This window comes from Zalophus californianus, chromosome 1 (assembly GCF_009762305.2).
Source record: "Zalophus californianus isolate mZalCal1 chromosome 1, mZalCal1.pri.v2, whole genome shotgun sequence".
Lineage (NCBI taxonomy): Eukaryota > Metazoa > Chordata > Mammalia > Carnivora > Otariidae > Zalophus > Zalophus californianus.
In genome coordinates, this window is record NC_045595.1 from 30,379,661 (window position 1) to 30,399,094 (window position 19,434).

The 19,434-nt window shown below is 38.8% G+C and overlaps 1 protein-coding gene across 1 annotated transcript in view; it reads right to left on the reverse strand.

Moving 5' to 3' along the window:
• CADPS (calcium dependent secretion activator) overlaps positions 1-19,434 on the reverse strand; it is a 476,365-nt gene that overhangs the window by 240,965 nt on the left and 215,966 nt on the right. Inside the window, exon 4 of the mRNA XM_035728423.1 lies at positions 16,685-16,765. Within this exon, the coding sequence (XP_035584316.1) occupies positions 16,685-16,765 (81 nt within the window). The remainder of the gene's footprint in view (positions 1-16,684; positions 16,766-19,434) is intronic.

Here is a 19,434-nt window from a genome sequence, read left to right on the forward strand (position 1 = left end):
AACATAGCCTGTAGCTATTTCTAAAAGGAATAGTAGAAAGAATAGTTACTGTTTTCAAGAAAAATTGAAAAAAATTAATGAAGTGATGAAAAACGTGATTAGAATTCTTTAGAAAAGAAGATAAAGCAATTCAGTATCAGAACTGACCTCTGTTATTTTCCTTCCTTGCTTATGAATTCAGTTGTAATAGCAACATGCTTTAGTTATGCTATTTGTTTCTTTATACATCTAGGTTGTCCAAGTGCCTTAAATATACTTTGGATTAATCACCTTCTCAAAGAATCATTTCCCACTTGAAACATGAACTTGCCCTCCTTAACCTTGGTCCATATTGATCAGGTCGAGGGGCAAGCCACATCAGTTTGACTTTTTTTTTGCAAGTGATAGAAAAATCCAACTTGGAACTGGCTTAAACAATAAAAGGAATTTATTGGTTTGAAAAGTCCTGGGGTAGACCAGCTTCCAGTGAGGCTGAAATCAGGACTCAGATGATATCACAACTGAATTTTTCTCCCAAATCTTGGTTTGGGTTCCTTTGGGTTGACCCAATGCTCAGTCTGGCTCCCCTTAATGTCACAGAAAGCTTGCTAAAGATCTGCACCTTATAACATCGCATCATGCTATCTAAAGGAAGGGTGAATATCTCCTCTTGTAATGTCTTTTATCCCAAAATTCTCACCCAAAGTCTGACTTATGTACGTACCCTGAACCACCTTTTATGGCTAGTGATATGTTGTGTTGAGTTGCTTAGGCATGAGTTATTTCTGCCATCCCTGTGGCTGAGGGCAGAATTCTACCTGGATCACATGGGACATGAATTAATTCACCAATTCTGGGTGGCAAAAAAAATGTGTAGTATGTGGACATCTGACCCAAATCAACCAACTAATTCAATTAAGTGGCCAACAATCAACCAGATTTACTCTCTCAAGCAAATGAACTGAGAGATATTGAGATTGCAATTAGCAGTGGAGCTGAAATAGCAAGATCATGTAGACTCATAGGTAGGGGCCATATTGGAACATGTGAAAGAATAAGATACTTGACAAAGAGAGAGAAGGAGGTAGAGAGAGGGACAGAGGTAGAGACTAACAGAGGGAGGAAGGAAAGGCAGGAAGGCAGGAGTAAGGGAAGAGGAGAAAAGAAGCTATTTAGAGTCACAGAAAGGAGCTCTGACTTTTATTGGTCTTCTAATTCCCATAAAGCCCACCTATTTCTCCTGTTGGCTCCTTTGAGATTCTTTTGTTTTCCTTTCAATAACTCTCCCCCACACACTAGTTAGCTAGAAGGGTATTTCTTTCTTGCTACCATAGAAGTTTCACTAAAATTCATACAGTAAATCCTCTGTATAGAGCTTGGAGATGCCTTTGTGCTATGCCAGTCTTCTTCCTACCTAGGAGCTCTCATAAGCATTCCCCTTAGCCCCTTGCTGCCCTAGGTAATTCTCAGCCATCTTGTCATCTTCTATATTTCAGCCTCAAAATTTTATTTCCCTAGGTTGAATCCCCTTATTCTACTTTCTTATAATACCTAACTCAACCTTTTGGTAACACTTTATAATTAATGAAAAATGGTGAAATTTATTTATTGTTTATCTTTCCTGCTGGGCCATGATGTCTGTCTTGATACCCTTGGTGAATTCTTACTCTCTAGAATAATCTTTGGCACATAGTGAGTATTTAATACATATGAGTTGAGTGAATGAATGGATGGCTTGTCAAAATGTCCATATTAAGTATCAGTGCGGCTAAAACTCAGTCATGAGGTGAGGTGGAGAGATGATGAAATAGTTCTGGAAGAACAGTGAGATTCTGCTTTTTCCTGTAAATGAAAAAGGGGGTCTGAAATCTACCCAGCAACCTTTGAGTACTGGTTCTTTCTGGAACCTCTTAGTATAATCACTTCCTGCTTGATAGTTGGGCTCAGCCCACCATGTGGTGCTTTCTAAACACACTGTGGGTAAAAGTTAAGAGGAGAAGCAGGATGGACACCTCTGAAATAACATGGTAGGTTGATGAGCTCAATGAGAACTAGTAATTATTCAAGGCAAGAATCTTACTTCTTCAAAACTTTTGTACAGTGGGCTTCCTTTTGCTTCTTATAATTCTTGGACTCAATCCAGGATAATTGTGAGCCTCAGAGACTAGGGTAAACTTTATGAAAAAGGCCACAGAGATGTGGGGACTTGCCTGCTGGTCCACCATCACTTAGAAAATATTTACCACTGCCAATACTGTGCCTGGTTTAGTATTAGGCACTGGGGTGGGGCGGGGAGGATCATGATGAAGGGATGTGGACAGTTCCCCTGAAGGTTAAACCAGTGGGGAGAAAGATCTATTGGAGAAACATCAAGGTAGATGCTGTAACAGCAGTGTATGAGACATGAACTCTTGCTGAGAGAATCAGGAGTGGCTTTCCAGGGAGGTGACCTCGGGCTGAGAGTCTGATGGATGAGCAAGAGTTTGCTACCAGGTTGAGTTGGCTGGGAGAGGATCATTGTTCTTTTCTCCTTTCCATGGAAAATATACAAGCAACCATGAATCTAAGAAGGTCTGTATTATTGTACATGGCCACAAAATATTTCCTCAACTCCTTTTGAACATGGCCCTTGTTGAGAGCAAAGGGAAGAGTGAGGGAAGTTAGTTCATGGTCAAAAAGCAGTCCCCAAGACCATGTTAGAAGATACCAAATAGGTTACATACTGGCAGCCTGAGGTCTGTTACACTGACCTCTTTCCTCCTTATGTTGGGGCTCAAACCTCATAACTCTATGGGATTCTTGGGAAACTGGGTAAATGGTATCTCTCATTTTTTACTGGCAGCTGCTGGCCTTGCAGTTGTCATGGAGATGAAGAGAAAAACCATTGTGTCTGTGAAGTGGATTTTTTCCTGCTAATCAGCATTGAGAGACCTTACCATCAAGTGCAGTCCCTTTTATCACAACCACCTTTAGGACTCACTCAATGCCTCTTAACTCCATAGTCCTGAGGTTTTGCAAGAAGACCCAGTGGTTATAGACAATACCACTTTAGCCCAGAGTCCAACAAACTTTATGCAGCAGAATACTGGAAAAATCCAAAGAATGATCACTCCTCCCAGAACTTAGACAGTTTCTAATGACATCATAAAAAGAGACTCATAAAACTGAAGTCTGCAAGGGAAAGCAAGGACATTTTTCTGCCCTGAGTACTAAAGCCTTGAGAAGAAATAGCATTCTGTCAATCTAGGCTGAGGTTCTTGAGGGGAGTTTTCAGCAGCAGACCCATTACAAACACATTTCAAAGCTGAAGTTGTGCCAAAATAAGGAAAATGTAGTCGTCCATCTTGGTTGCTACTTTCCCAGGCATAAAAGTAAATTAGCCTTGACAAAAACATTGTTTATTCATTTTGTTTTATGAAAGATATAGCATATGGGTAGACAAAGTCTTCCAAAGAAAATCTCTGCTGTCCATTTATTTTGTTTTGGACTGATAACATTCCTCAATGGGGATGGCCTCCCAAGGACAATTCTTAACAGGGTTATTTATGTTCAGCCACACTGAGTGATTTTTTGGAACATCTTGAAAAATAGCATTTGAAAGTGCTAGCGGCTCTGTCAGCCAACTACTTTTCTTTTCTGTCTTTGCATTTTTATCCATAGGGGATGAAGTGGGTACATGTAAAAGCTGACAAGGTACCCCTACTCAGACAGAGGATCCTTAGACTCCAAAGCTCAAATGACAAACTGATAGGTGATCAGAAGGAAGATGAGGCAGAAGGACACTTTCTAACACAAAACTCACCGACAGTGTTACACTTATTCAAAACAATCTCTCAAGCAATTCCTGGGCTCCTATCATGTGTCAGATGGCATGCATGTCACTGGGGAAGAAAGAGTCAGCCAAGAGGCAATAGTATGGGGTGAAGGGGAATGCCAGCAAATGATCAAGTAAACACCATGTGACACATGAAGTAACAGGCATGTGCAGAGTACAAAAGGCACCAAGGAATCTTATCCAGTCCACATGGGTGAAATCAACTTGACTTTGAATCCTGGGTCTACCTCCTATTAGTTGTGTGATTTTACACAGGTTTATTCACCTGTCTGAATATTAGTTTCCATATGTGAAGTGGAGAGTTATTGTGAAGAATGAAAGACAATAACAAATATCAATACTTTTTGATTATAAATCTGTAAAATCAGCATATGTAAACTATATATGTATATATATACATATGTATACATATATATATACCCATATACATACATGCATGCACACATATCCACATCCATGTATCCATGTATATCAGGCACCATGCTACCACCACCACTGCTAACAATAACAAAGCAATAATAATGATGGTGACTATCATAAAGACCATGATGCTAGTTGACATTTACAATTGTTAATTGTGTCCTGGGCATTAAGCTAAGCACTTTACATGCTTTCCCTCATTTAATTCTTTGAATAACTGAGGGTAGTGCTGTTATTTAATTCCATGTTCTGGAGGAAAATGATACATAAAAGTTAAATCAATAATTAGTAGAATTGAATTTGAAACCTAGAGCCCCTGTTTTTAGCTATCATACGATAGGGCAGAACTATCTGGCCCCAAATGGCAAAGAACCAAGGTAAACCCTATGGGGCCCCTCAGCATGGCCCACCCTCTGCATCACTTCATCTCGGTGTTCAGCGGAGGACCAGGGAAAGCCAAGCCCGCCACAGCAATGAGCGTTCCACTATTACCAGTCAACGTGGATTGTGTAACAGTGGGTATGGGGTGAAGTGCAGGGAGTGATGGGGGAAAGGTAGACATGTTAAATGAGAGAAAGAAAGTCTTGGTAAATAATTTGTAAAACTCAGCATCACACACATTAGAAGGTATTTTGGGCATAGGGATGATAGCTTCCAGGATTGGCTTCTTTACTCAAACCTATCTTTAAGAGGTTTGGTGTTACTGAATGAACTTCAGAGGATCTCCTCAGCATTTAGATTTTTTTAAAAAAGATTTTATTTATTTATTTGAGAGAGAGAGAGAGGAAGGGAGAGAGCACAAGTGGAGGGGAGGGGCAGAGGGAGAAGCAGACTCCCCACTGAGCAGGGAGCCTGATGTGGGGCTCAATCCCAGGACCCTGGGATCATGACCTGAAGCCGAAGGCAGATGCTTACTTAACCAGCTGAGCCACCCAGGTGCCCCAGCATTTACATTTTTGTTTGAATTCAGATTTTCCTGGGTTGTTAACTACCTGCAAAGGTCAGAGTCAGGGAGATGCTCCCTACACACATTCTTCCAGGTAAAAAAAATCTAACTAAACTTTTGTGTGCCTGGACACTGCTACTTCCTGACTCAGGGTGACTGTCAGGCAGAAAAAAATTAATTTCTAAGTGTGGAGGGGGTAGTACCATTCTCTGGTTGGAGAAGATTCCATTTTTATCTGATTTTCAGCAATGCATGGAAAAGAACCTTTTCATCAAGGAAATATTTAGACGTTATTTCTTTCCTGGGGGCATAGTCTCATCAATGTTTGCAACAGGACCATGATATGAGATGATAATTTTGCTCTGCAGAAAATAGGGGTTTAAATGGCAACTCTACATTTAACTGATAGCATGAAAAACCAACGATGTTTCACTCCCAGACCCCTGCCGTGAATACTACAAAAGCTGTATTATTTGTCTTATATAATTAGCTCACAAATTTTGGAATTTTACCTCAAAATGTGGCCAAAAGGATTGGCAAATATCACAGTACCACTAATGCCACAATCTGTCTGTTTAAGCTCCAATGTCAACTTCTGATCACACAATTTAAATAACTTAGATTTAATTCCTAGGTGAAATTTGAGGACATTTTAATATCAGTATAAGAGGATTTGGGAAAATGAACAGGGATAAGAAGTGTCTTCTACCACATTTAAAAAGGCATTCAGATCTCTTCATGGAACATTTTTTTTTTATGGGAGTATGGGCAGAGGGAGAGAAAGAGAGAGAACCTTAAGCAGACTCCATACCCAGTGTGGAGCTCAATGCAGGGCTTGATCTCACAACCCTGAGATCATGACCTGAGCCAAAATCAAGAGTCAGATGCTTAACTGACTGAGCCACCGAGGTGCTCCTATTCATGGAACTTTTAAGACAGCATGTCTGATGTTCACAGTGGAGGCTCATGCAGCCATCTCTGTCTGATGATTTGTGGCACGTGGGTGTGACTGAATTGACAGATTACAGCACAGGGTTTCAATGGAGGAAGGCTGCCCAGCACTTGCCTCCCTTCTCTCCTAGGAAGAAAGGATAAACCTACACCTTTTATAAGCATGTGAGGATGACAATGCTGCCAGCAGAAACACCAGGCTCCTTACAACTTCTTTTTCAGATCCCAAGGAAGTCAAAGCAGAAAGGATGCAGAATTCCAGGAGCCAGTTCTGCCTGATGCTATTGCTTCATTTGGCCTTCTGGATAAACTAAAGGAAATGTACAGTAAATTTTAGTGGAAGAGAGAAAGTAACTTCCTGGAGGGGCAACCATCAGTGAGAGAGAGATTCCTGTCCTGGTGTAACTTCCTGCCTATCATCTGACTACTCAAAAAAAGAGCATGACACTTGGAATCAGAGCAGTCAGCGTTCTACTTACTGGCTAAATGAACTTAAACTCTTTGATGTGCCTAAACTGGGGAGATTTATTGTAATTCCCTGGATTGTTTAATCACAGGTCCAAATGAGAGTTTACATAAAATTGTACAGCCAATGCCCAAAACATTTAATAAAGGCCGGATGAGCAGAGAGAGAGAGAGGCTAGGAAGAGGTAAGGTGCAGTCCTGGTTGAAAGGGATCTTGAATCTATGACTAGGGGTGATGGAAAAAGTGAGGAACTGTATTTGTGAAGGCATTTTTTAATTGAAGTATAGTTGACATACAATATTATATTAGTTTCAGGTATACAACATAGTGATTCAACATTTATTAACATTACAAAGTGATCACCATATAAATCTAGCTACCATCTGTCACCAAAAAAGGTTATTACAATATTATTAAGTATATTCCCTAGGCTGTAAATACACCCGTGTGTCTTATTTATTTTATGACTTTTATACCTTTAAATTCCCTTCCCCTATTTTGCCCAGACCCTCTTCTCCAACAACCACCAGACTGTTCTCTGTATCCATGAGTCTATTTCTGTTTTATTTTGTTTGTTGTCTTTTAGATTCCACACATATGTGACATCATATGTTATTTGTCTTTCTCCTTCTAACATATTTCACTTATTAAATACCCTCTAGGTCCATCCAATGTTGCCACAAGTGGAAAGATCTACTTCCTTTTTTAGGATTGAGTAATGTTCCATTGTATATATACACTGTATCTTCTTTAGCCATTCATCTACTAATGGACACTTGGGTTGCTTCCCTATTTTGGCAATTGTAAATAAGGCTGCAGTAAACATAGAGGTGCATATATTTTTTTCAGATTAGCGTTTTTGTTTTCTTCAAATATCCAGAAGTGGAAATATGGAATTGCATGAGAGTTCTATTTTTATTTGTTTTGAGGAACATTCATACTGCTTTCCATAGTGGCTGTATCATTTTGCACTCCTACCTATACGAAACAGGGTTCCCTTTTCCACACATCTTCACCAACACTGGTTTTTCTTGTCTTTTTGGTGATAGCCATTCTGACAGATGTGAGGTGATATCTCATTGTAGTTTTGATTTTCATTTCCCTAATGCTTAATGATGTTGAAAATTTTTTCATATACCTGTTGGCCATCTGCGTGTCTTCTTTGGAGAAATATGTATTCAGGTCCTCTGCCTATTTTTTTGGAATGTTGGATTGTTGGATTGTTTGTTTTTTTGAAATTGAGCTGTGTGAGTTTTTAAAATATATTCTGGATATTAATCCCTTATCAGTTATATCATTTACAAATATCTTCTCCCATTCAGTAAGTTGTCTTTTTGTTTACTGATGGTTTCCTTCACTATGCAAAAGTTTTTTAGTTTGATATAGTCCCATTTATTTTTGCTTTTGTTGCCCTTGCCTGAGGAGACAGATCCAAAAAAATATTGCTTAGACTTATGTCCAAGAGTTTTCGGCTTATGTTTTCTTCTAGGAGTTTTCTGGTCTTACATTTAAGACTTGAATCCATTTTGAATTTATTGTTGTATATGGTGTAAGAAAGTGGCCCAGTTTCATTCTTTTGTATGTAGCTGTCCAGTTTTCCCTTATTGAAGAGACTGTCTTTTCCCCATTGTATGTTCTTATCTCTTTTGTTGAAGATTAATTGACCATATAAGTGTGGGCTTATTCCTGGATTCTCAATACTGTTCCATTGATTGTGCGTGTTTTTTGTGCCATACTGTTTTGATTACTATAACTTTGTAGTATAGTTTGAAATCAGGGCGTGTGATACCACCATCTGCGCTCTTCTTTCTCAAGATTTCTTTAGCTACTTGAGGTCTTTGTGGTTCCACACAAATTTTAGGATTATTTATTCTAGTTTTGTGAAAAATACTATTGGTATTTTGATAGATATTGCATTGAATGTGAGGACTGCTTTGGGTAGTATGGATATTTTAACAATATTAATTTTTCCACTCCTTGAGCAAAGTATACCTTTCTATTTATTTGTATCTTCCACCAATGACTTAGTTTTCAGGGTAACAGGTTTAAATTTATTCCTAGGTTTTCTATTCCTTTTGATGCAATTGTAAGTGGGATTGTTTCCTTAATTTCTCTTTTGGATAGTTTGTTGTTTGTTCATTCAAATTCCACAAATTTATGTATATTAACTTTGTATCCTGCAACTTTACTGAATTCATTTATTAGTTCTAATAGTCTTTTGGTGGAGTTTTAAGGGTTTCCTATACACAGTATTATGTCATCTGTGAATAGTGACAGCTTTATTTCTTCTTTCCCAATCCAGATGTCTTTTATTTCTTTTTCTTGTCCGATTTCTATGGCTAAGACTTTTTTTTTTTTTAATATTTTATTTAGTTGCCAGAGAGAGAGAGAAAGAGACCACACAAACAAGGGGAGCGGCAGGCAGAGGGAGAGAGAGAAGCAGGCTCCCCGTTGAGCAGAGAGCCTGATGTGGGGCTTGATCCCAGGACCCCCAAGATCATGACCTGAGCCGAAGGCAGACGCTTAACCAACTGAACCATCCAGGTGTCCAAGACTTCTAATATTATGTTGAATAAAAGTGGTGAGAGTGGGCATCCTTGTCTTGTTCTTGATTTGAGAGGAAAAATTTCAGCTTTTCACCATTGATGTTAGCTGTAGGTCTGTCATAGATGGCCCTTATCATATTGAGGTACATTCCTTCTGTACCCACTTTTTGAGAGTTTTAATCACAATTGAATATTGAATTTCAGTGAATGCTTTTCCTGCATCTATTGAAATGGTCCTATAATTTTTCCCTTCTTTTTGTTAATGTGATTGATCACATCGATTGATTTGCAGATTTGAATCATCCTTGCACCCCTGGAATAAATCCTATTTGATCGTGCTATATGATCCTTTTCCTGTACTGTTAAATTCAGGTTACTCATATTTTGTTGAGGATTTTTGTATCTATGTTCATCAGGGATATTGGCCTGCAATTTTCTGTTTTTGTGGTATGGTCTGGTTTTGATATCAGGGTAATGTTCATATCTCACAGAATGAATTTGGAAGCATTCTTTCCTCTTTAGTTTTTTGGAATAGTTTGAGGAGGATAGGTATTAACTCTTTTTTAAGTGTTTGGTAGAATTCATCTGTGAAGCCATCTGGTCCTAGAGTTTTGTTTGTTGGAGTTACTTGATTACTAATTCAGTTTCATTAATAACAATCAGTATATTCAGATTTTCTATTTCTTCTTGATTCAGTCTTAGAAGATTGTATGTTTATAGGAATTTATCCATTTTTTCTAGGTTGTCCCATTTGTTGGAATATAATTATTTGTAGTAGTCTCTTATTATCCTTAGTATTTCTGTGGTATCAGTTGGAACTTCTCTTTCATTTCTGATTCTATTTGAACTCTCTTTTCATAATGAATCTGGCTAAAGGTTTATCAATTTTGTTTATCTCTTCAAAGAACTAGCTCTTAGTTTCATTGCTTTTTTTCTATCGTATTGTTTTTAGTCTTTACTTCATGTATTTCTGATCTGATTTTTATTATTTCCTTCCTTCTACTAACTTTGGATTTTGTTCTTTATCTAGTTCCTTTAGGTGTAAGGTTGGATTGTTTATTTGAAATTTTTCTGGTTTCTTGAGGTGGGTGTGTATCACTATAAACTTTTCTCTTAGAACTGCTTTTGCTGTGTTCCATAGATGTTGGACCTTTGTGTTTCCATTTTTATTTGTTTCAAGGTATTTTTAAATTTCCTCATTGACCCACTGGTTGTTTAGTAGCATGTTGTTTAGCCTCCATGTGTTTGTGGGTTTTTTTGCAGTTTTCTTGTAGTCGATCTCTAGTTTCATATCATTGGGGTCAGAAAAGATACTTGATCTGATTTCAATCTTAAATTTATTGAGATATGTTTTGTGGCCTAACATACTATCTCTCCTGGAAATTGTTCCATGTACCCTTGAGAAGAATGATATCCTGCTGTTTTGAATGGAATGCTTTGTATATATCTATTAAGTCCATCTGATCTAAGGTATTTTTTAAGGCCAATGTTTCCTTATTGGTTTTCTGTCTGGATGACCTCTCCATTGAGGTAAGTGGGGTGTTAAAGTCTCCTCCTATTATTGTATTACTATTTCTCCCTTTATGTCTGTTAATGTTTGCTTTATGTATTTAGGTGCCTCTATGTTGGATGCATAAATATTTATAAGTGTTATATGTTCTCTTGTTGTATTGATCCCTTTATTATTATGCAATGCCCTTCTTTGTCTCTTGTTACAGTTTTTGTTTTAAAGTCTATTTTGTTTGATATAATTATTGCCACAACAACTTTTCTTTAGCATGAAATAGCTTTTTCCATTCCTTCACTTTCAGTCTGCATTTGTGTTTAGATCTGAAGTGAATCTCTGGTAGGCAGCATACAGATGGGTCTTGGGTTTTTTTAATCCATTCAGCTACTATATGTTTTTTGATTAGAACATTCAGTACATTTACATTTGAAGTAATTACTGATAGATATGTACTTACTGCCATTTTTTTTTATTATTTTCTGGTTGTTTTTGTAGTTTTTCTCTCTTCCTGTCTTCTTTTGCTCTCTTTGCTTGTGACTTGGTGACTTTCTTTATTGTTATGCCTGTATTCCTTTCTCTTTACTTTTTGTGTGTCTATTATAGGTATTTGATATGTGATTACTATGAGGTTCATGTATAACACCCTACATATATGGCACTCTATTTTAAATTGATGGTTGCATAAGTTCAAGCATATACTAAAAGTACAACATCTCCACCCCTACCTTGTTTTGTTTTTGACATCATAATTCACATCTTACATTTTGTGTATTGCTTGATTAATTATTGTAGGTCTGGATGATTTCATTACTTTTATCTTTTAACCTTCATACTAGCTCTGTAGGTGGTTCACCCACTACCTGTACTATACGTTTACCTTTGCCAGTGAGATTTTTTCTTTCATAATTTTCTTACTTCTAGTTATAAACTTTCTTTTCCATTTAAAGAAATCCGTTTAAGACTCCTTGTAAGGCTGGTTTGGTGTTGATGAACTCCTTCAGCTTTTGTGTGTCTGGGAAACTCCCTGTCTTCAATTTTGAGTAATAATCATACTGGGTAGAGTATTCTTGGTTATAAGTCTTTTCCTTTCAGCACTTTGATTATATCATGCCACTCTGTCGGTCTACAAAATTTCTGCTAAAAAAATCAGCTATAATCTTATGGGGGTCCCTTTGTATGTAACTATTTGTTTTTCTTTTAATGATTTTAAGATTCTCTCTTTAACTGTTGGCATTTTGATTATAATGTGCCTTGGTGTGTGTCTCTTTGGGTCCATCTTAGTTGGGGCTTTCTGTGATTTCTGGACCTGGATGCCTGTTTCCTTTGTCAGGTTAGGGAAGTTGTCAGCTATTATTTCTTCAAATAGGTTTTATATCCCTTTCTTTCTCACTTTTCCTACTGAGACTCCATAATATGAATGTTAGTACACTTGATGTTGTCTTGGAGATCTCTTAAACTATCCTCATTTTTAAAATTCTTTTTTCTTTTTGCTGTTCTGATTGGGTGATTTGCATATCATATCTTTCAGGTCATCGATCCATCCTTCTGCATCATCTAATCTGCTGTTGAGTCCCTTTGGTGTATTTTCCATTTCAGTTATTGTGTTCTTCAGCTCTGATTGGTTCTTTTTTATATTTTCTATCTTTGTTGAAGTTCTCACTGTGTTCATCCATTCTTCTCCTAAGTTGGGGGAGCATATTTATGACCATTACTTTGAACTCTTTATCAGTAGATTGCTTATCTCCATCTCATTTAGTTCTTTTTCTGAAGTCTTGTCTTGTTCTTTCATTTGGAACATATTCCTCTGTTTCTTCATTATGTCCAATTTTCTGTTTATTTCTATCTATTAGATAGATCTGTCTCCCAGTCTTGAAAGAATGACTTTATGCAGAATGTGTCATGTGGGGCCCAGTAATGCAAACTCCCCTTAGTCACCTGAGTGAGGTGCCCCAGGGGTGTCCCTAGTATGGGCTGTGTACACTCTCCTGTTGTGGCTGGGTGACAACTCACTGTTGTGCAGGGCTGGCCCCATCCCATCTGGCTGTAAGGCCTGCCTGTGAGTACTACAGGTATGCTGATGGGTGGGGTTATTGTCCTTTTGGCTGAGAGGCCCTGCTGAGGTACAGGATTATACAGGGCTCTCAGTGGAGCACATCCCCTGACATAGCAATCTAAAGGGAGGATTTCACAATGGTGCCTACCAGCACCAGGATAAGCACAGCAGAATGAAATAGGAAAATTGACTGCAGCCAGTGTCTCAGTCCCCAGGGAGAGGCTCAGCACACGTGCTCTCTTTCTCTCTCTCTCTCTCTGTCCCATCTCACTGGCTGACATTCCAAAATTAGTAAGTGGATCTCTTTCACCTGTGGTCTATGTGCTTTTCAATCCCTTGTTTTTGCACTGGTTTCTGCATTGAGTGAGTCTGTGCTTAAGCCCTTTGATAGCAGTTTTGTTTTCTCTACAGTTCTATAGTTTTCCTGAGTGCATTCCCTGTTGGTTTTCAAAGCCTGGTGTTTGGGGGGCTGATCTTCTGTGTAGGATCTAAGGGTTGAAGTTTTTGATGTGGAGCTCAAATCTCTTGCTCCTCAGCAAAAATTTCTATATTTCTGAGATCCTTCTGATTGGAATGGGATGCTGCATCTGGAGTGTGGTTTCTTCCTTAGTGAGACTGTGTCTCTGCCACTTCCACCCATGTCAGTGCTGTCCCTTGTTGTGGAGGCCCTGCTCATCCAGTTTCTAGGCCCCCTTCAGAGAGGACAATTCCACATGTAGTTGTAGATTTGTTGTGTCTGTGGGAGGATGTAAGTTCAGGATCTTCCTACGCCACCATCTTGCCTGTCCCCTATCCAGGAATTTCTGGTTATGATATTTACAGGAGCTGATGTTCAACCATATGGGTTGAATTGCACACTCTCACTAAAATTCACTGTGATGCCAGAAATAGAAAAATCAGGGTTTGCTAAAAGAAGATAAGCTGGGGTACTTTGTTTCAATATCCCTTCATGACCTAGCCAATATCTAAAATCTTGATATTTTGTTTAATTTTTAGCAGATATTTATCAATTTTCCTTAGTATTAGCCAGGCTGGCTTAGGCAAAGAGAATTTATTTGTCTCAGAACCCAACTAAACTGAGGGAAAAGCAGTTACACAGCTGAGACTCAAGAATAAGTACAACCAGGGACTTGAACATCCTGAGTATCATGGTATATTTCCTGCCTCTATCTCTTTTTGTATGTTGACTTCATTCTTTTATCTTCTTTTCCCTACGTGGAAGAATTAAGCATGACTGCCGACATCTTTCTAGCATGAGAAGACACAGCTCTGTTGGCCCAGAGTCCACAGGTCCCAGGGCAGTAATTCATTGGTTTAGTTGCATCAGGCATCCATTTCTGGACCAATCACTTGTGGTCAGGGCAGGCTGGAAACCGTGCCTGGTTCCATGTGGGTAAAGAACATAGTTCCAGGACTAACTAGTTGTGGCAAGGAGACCACTGGCATGAATAAACAATGAAGAAGATAGTCCATTTCTACAAGAACAGGAGATAGTGATGGGCAGACTCTTTCATAGAAATCCTCAATACCCCAAATGTTTGGAGGATTCTCCATATACTTGGAAAATACTCTCCATTCTCTATAAATAATAACCAAGATTCACTCTAATTGGCTATTTCATTGTCTAAGAAAGTCTAGTTCTAAGTAGTCAATAATATCCTACTTGTTATCAAAATACCTAGTGGTATGGGCCGAGGGAAAGAGTTTTTTGGTCTACCATTGTTCAGAGATGAACAATTTTGCTCACTATATAACAGTTGTTCATTCATGGTCTTTTAAAAATCGAAATTAGCCTACACTAGTTTCTTAAGTTATCATGTGAAGCCTCAAAGTAAACAACTAAAATAAAGGTGCCATGAACTTGCTTTTGATGTGTGTGTGGAGTGTGTGCATGTGTGTGTGATTTTCTTCAAATAGGATGAATACTTATTAGTTGGGGATGTAATAGTTGCCTAAAAGCAGAGAATGGACCAAATGAACTCTATTTTCTGGATAATCTGCTGAGGAGACACTGAGTTTATAGAAGTAAATTCTGAAGCCTTATTGATGTTTTTTCCCTCGTTAAGCAGGATTTTCAAACATAAGAGCCTTTCACGCTACCTTTCAGCAAATCCATAACTGCGTATTATTTTTAGCCAACAGACTGACTCTACTATAAACTTCGAAGATGTCCAAAAACAAGATGTAAAATATTTCAAAAAAGCTGCTTAAGCACAAATGGAGATTTTTGAGCTTTTTGGAATCTCTTTTTGGTTTCTCTTCTAGTGGAAGTCCTTCCCACGTGTCCAGGTCCTGAGACACTTCTTTCCATGAAGAGAAAGGCTGGATGCCAAGCTCTGCTAACTGTCCATCCTCCCTACCATCTCCCACAGCCCCTTACCCTCACAGGCACACATGTTCTGTGGTTACCATAGGAACTAGTAGGATCTAATTATTTAAAATTTTGATATTTTGTTCTCTGTGGATTTTTGCATTAATTTTGATCAAAAAATATTTCATTAAAATGTTCTTTATCTTGCTTACTGCATTTTTGGCCCCTTGCTTTTAAATTTTGCACCTTATATGAGTGTCTTACCCTTGTCTCAGGCCTCATATTTAGACAGACTTAAGAATCTAGTGTAGCACCTTAACTAGTACCTACCATGCTCAGTCTTGATTTCCCCACCTCTAAAACAAAAATGATAACTGAAATATCCTTATAGGGCTGTTTGAAGGATTAAATGAGATGGTACATGTAAAGCATTTAGTACGCGTGAAATGGAATCAGTATTCAGTGAATATGACTAGCATAACTACTGTCAATAATAACACAAGTGACAGCAAAAGCAGTAGTAGTAGATAACACTTAGGTGCAGTCATCAATAGTAAGACATAATCCCAACTCTAGAGAAATCCTTTCTACTGGGAGGCTTAGACATGTAAAAATATAGTTGCCATTCAATGAACTGTTATAATAAAGGTTTATATGTGGTATGAAGAAAGCATGAGAGTGAGGAGAACTAGCTAAGCTCTTAGAGAAGGGGTTTTAAGTACCAAAGGCTGAGTAAGAGGGTTTGCTAAATGGAGAAGAAAAGAAAGATCACTCCAGTGTGTACAAAGTCACCGAGGCTGGAAAGGGCCTGCTGGACTGTTCAGAGGGAGACATTCTCTGTAGCTGGAATGGGGAATTCTGGTAGGAAAGTTGTGGGAGGTAAGCCTAATAAGAAAGGATCTTGTCTGTAGATTAAGAGCCTGGAATATCATTCTTAAGAGTTTAGATTTTTTTCTGGGGACAGTGGAGGATTCTACTGAAGGATTTTGAGACTCTGTTTTTGAGATGTTCACACATGAGGTTTAGAAAGGTAACTCTGTGAAGGATAGACAGGCGAGGGGCAGGGGTGGAGCCAGGGATACCCACAAGGAGGCTATTCTGAGATCCAGGTGATGAGGATGAGGGCCTGAATCAAAGCACCAGCAGTGGTACTGGAAAGCAGTCAAGAGACCTGACCCACATTTCAGAGGCAGAATCAATGACCTGGGTGGCTGACTGAGTGTGGGGTGCTTTGGGGATAAAGGAGAAACTGAGAATGCCTAGGAGGTCCCATCCACAGTAACTGACGGAGAACATGTGAAGAGGAGCCAATGTAGGTAAGTATGTATGGTGGGAAGAAGATAAGGAGTTAGATTTTGAACAATTTAACTTGGAATAAAGGGGAATATCCAAGAGGACATGCTCAATAGACAGTTGGAAGTACAAGGGAGGGACCTGGGAGAAAGGGGAGGCTGGAGTTTGTGTGTTGATTGGAGCGTAGGAAATATATGTACTATCTCTGGGAGAGCTGCCCTGAGAAAGGAGGGTTGAGGGCCCAATCAGATGGTTGGCCTCATCTTTCTTCTTCTCTGCTTCTCCGTTTTATCTTTCCATGGACCTTAAAAATCAGTGTGCTTCCTGTGTGGGACTTTGGACTGGTTCCCCAGCAAATGTCCCCAAGGCTTCCTTACCCTGGCTATTTGGTCTGCCATTTGGAGACGTCCATCCAGCTCTCGTCTGATCTGGGCTGCTTGCTCATCTGGATTGTCCAGCTGCACAAAAGCACAAATACGGAGACTTTCAGTTTGGATCACGAAAACCAATGAAATAATGACGTTGCATTTTACATGCCCCAATCTCTGCCCCCATAGACATATTTCACTAAAAGTTAAGAATCTTGTAACAGACAAATACGATTGGAGGGAAATCTTAAGTTAAATCCTACTATGTGGTAGGCAGTTGCTAGGAAAGACATTTGAATGAACTTGCACAAGAATCAGTTTGGAACTGCTAGACAGCAGTGCTTCTAATGAGGGCCCAATACAGCACCTCTATTTTGGTTCATGAAGAAAGTGTTTACATGACAGACATACAAGGAAGGAGCCAGTAATATAACTATTAGAAATGCATGGAACAGACATAGTGCTTATCCATAGTGCCTACAAGGCATATATCCTACAGCTGTCACACCCCTAGACCATGGGAGATTAATCAATCATTGCATTCTTTCTCACTGAGCCCTAAGACTTTCTCAGCCAGTACTCCAGATGGCCATTACCACTAAGTTGGTGTTAATATCTAAGTTGAAATCTATCCTTGTCTTCCCTGTAGTTAGAGCTATTAGGACATAAGAATCAGCATACCCAAGCATAAATAAACCTGGACAACTCCCTAACTTCTCTGGTTTTCTCATCTATAGAATGAAGGGGTTGGTTACATAATCTCCATCCTTATCACATCTTTGAAAGAGACTGGCAAATATTTCTGTAAAGGGACATATAATTATTACTTTGGGCTTTGAGGGTCATAAGATCTCTGTTGCAATGACTCAATTATTCCAATCAGATGTGAAAACAAGACATAGACAATACATAAATGAATGAGCATTTCTGTGATCCAATAAAACTTTATGTGCAACAACATGTGGCAGGTCATAGTTACTGATCTCTGCTCTATGAATTGAGTTTCTCTCTTTATTTCCAAGCAAGCCTATTGTTATCCTTCAAACTGTATTTGAGTTTGTTTTGTTCAGTAATTTATGATTAATTTTATTCACAGAAAAGTTTAATAAATAGGGAATAATGGCATTCAAATAGAATGGGCTTTATTCCTCTTTATAGTGCATATTAACTCACAATAAAAAGTAGCTTAAGAAGTATCTGAGTTTTCTAAGTCCCTTTCCTTTAAAAGCTATTTTTATTTAGAAACTTGAAAATAAAAACCCAGATCCAGAGGCGCCTGGGTGGCTCAGTCAGTTAAGTGTCCGATTCTTGATTTCGCCTCAGGTTGTGATCTCAGGGTCACGAGATTGAGCGCCACTGAGGGCTGTGTGCTCAGCAGGGAATCTGCTTGAGATTCTCTCTCTCCTTCCCCCTCTGCCCCTCTCCCCTCTCTAAAATTAAAAAAACAAAAAACAAAAAACAAAAACCCCACCCAGATCCATGCTTAAAAAAAAAAAAAAAGAATCTCATCTGTGGTACAAAATGGTATAGAAAGTAAGTTCTTTTTAATATGATGTAAACAAGAACACTGAAAAATTTATGGTCATACTTTTAAAGCATCATAAATGGTCTTTTTTTAAAGATTTATTTATTTATGAGAGAGAGAAATGTGAGCAGGGGAGGGGCAGAGGGAGAGGGAGGGAGAGACTCTCAAGCAGACTCCCCACCGAGCACAGAGCCAGTTGCTGGCTCTTGGTTTCAGCTCAGGTCATGATCTCATGACCCCGAGATCATGACCTGAGCTGAAACCAAGAGGCAGAGGCTTAACTGACTAAGTCATCCAGGCGCCCCTTGGTTTGTTTTATAAAACACATAAAAATCCATCTAGCTTTATGCTGTGCATTTTTAGCACCCAATTTAATTCAGGAGTTGCCCTATCTTCTCCTTTCTACAGTTTTGAGGGGCAGGACTATTTCCTAGATCATAAAGCCTGGATTGCAACTTTCGACCATATATTCTAAGGCAGCACTTTCTAAAGAGTTCTGCCAAACAACAATCTTATTACATACTCCAGAAGAAAGGGTTCCAGAAGAATGGTCAGTTGAGTTTTGAAAATGGTGTATCAAAATGCACAAAGTCTCTGAGAAGTAAGGAAGTCTGCTAGACTTTGATCAACTTATTCTTTAATTTAAACTGAAATTTTTGTTTTTTGCACAATACAAGGCCCAGAGAATGAGCTGGAAATCCTGTTCTACATACATATAAAGAAAACCACCCAAAAGCAGTTACACTGCTACCCAGGGGTCCATCCATCACAAGCTTCCCCATAGGCGCACATGGGAAACAGGGTAGCCTCCACATTGTTTTTAAGTGCCAATGAGCTGTCTTCCTTCTATTCCCTTGGAAACCCAAGACTTCTTTAGGTCCAGGTGCCAACCCACTGGGAACACTCAGAAATGTCTTGTTCAAAATATATATGCAAACAAAACGTCTGACTTGTTCACTGAGAAGCAGCGAAATGATTTGGTTAGGGGCTAAAGTTGGGAATTCTGTCAGAAGATACAGTGTTCACAGAGGTTGAAAGTGAAAAGAGAAAACACAGCCCAATAGAACCATCCCCACTACTAAATTTTATGGAGGCATCTGGCCTCATGAAATGGAAATAGAGACAGCAGACAATGCTGGCAAAGAAGACGAGCAGGCTAGGTCTACAGTACGCTTCATTCATTAGTTCATGCATTCTCTCATTTACTCATTCATTTATCAGATTTTTATGGAAT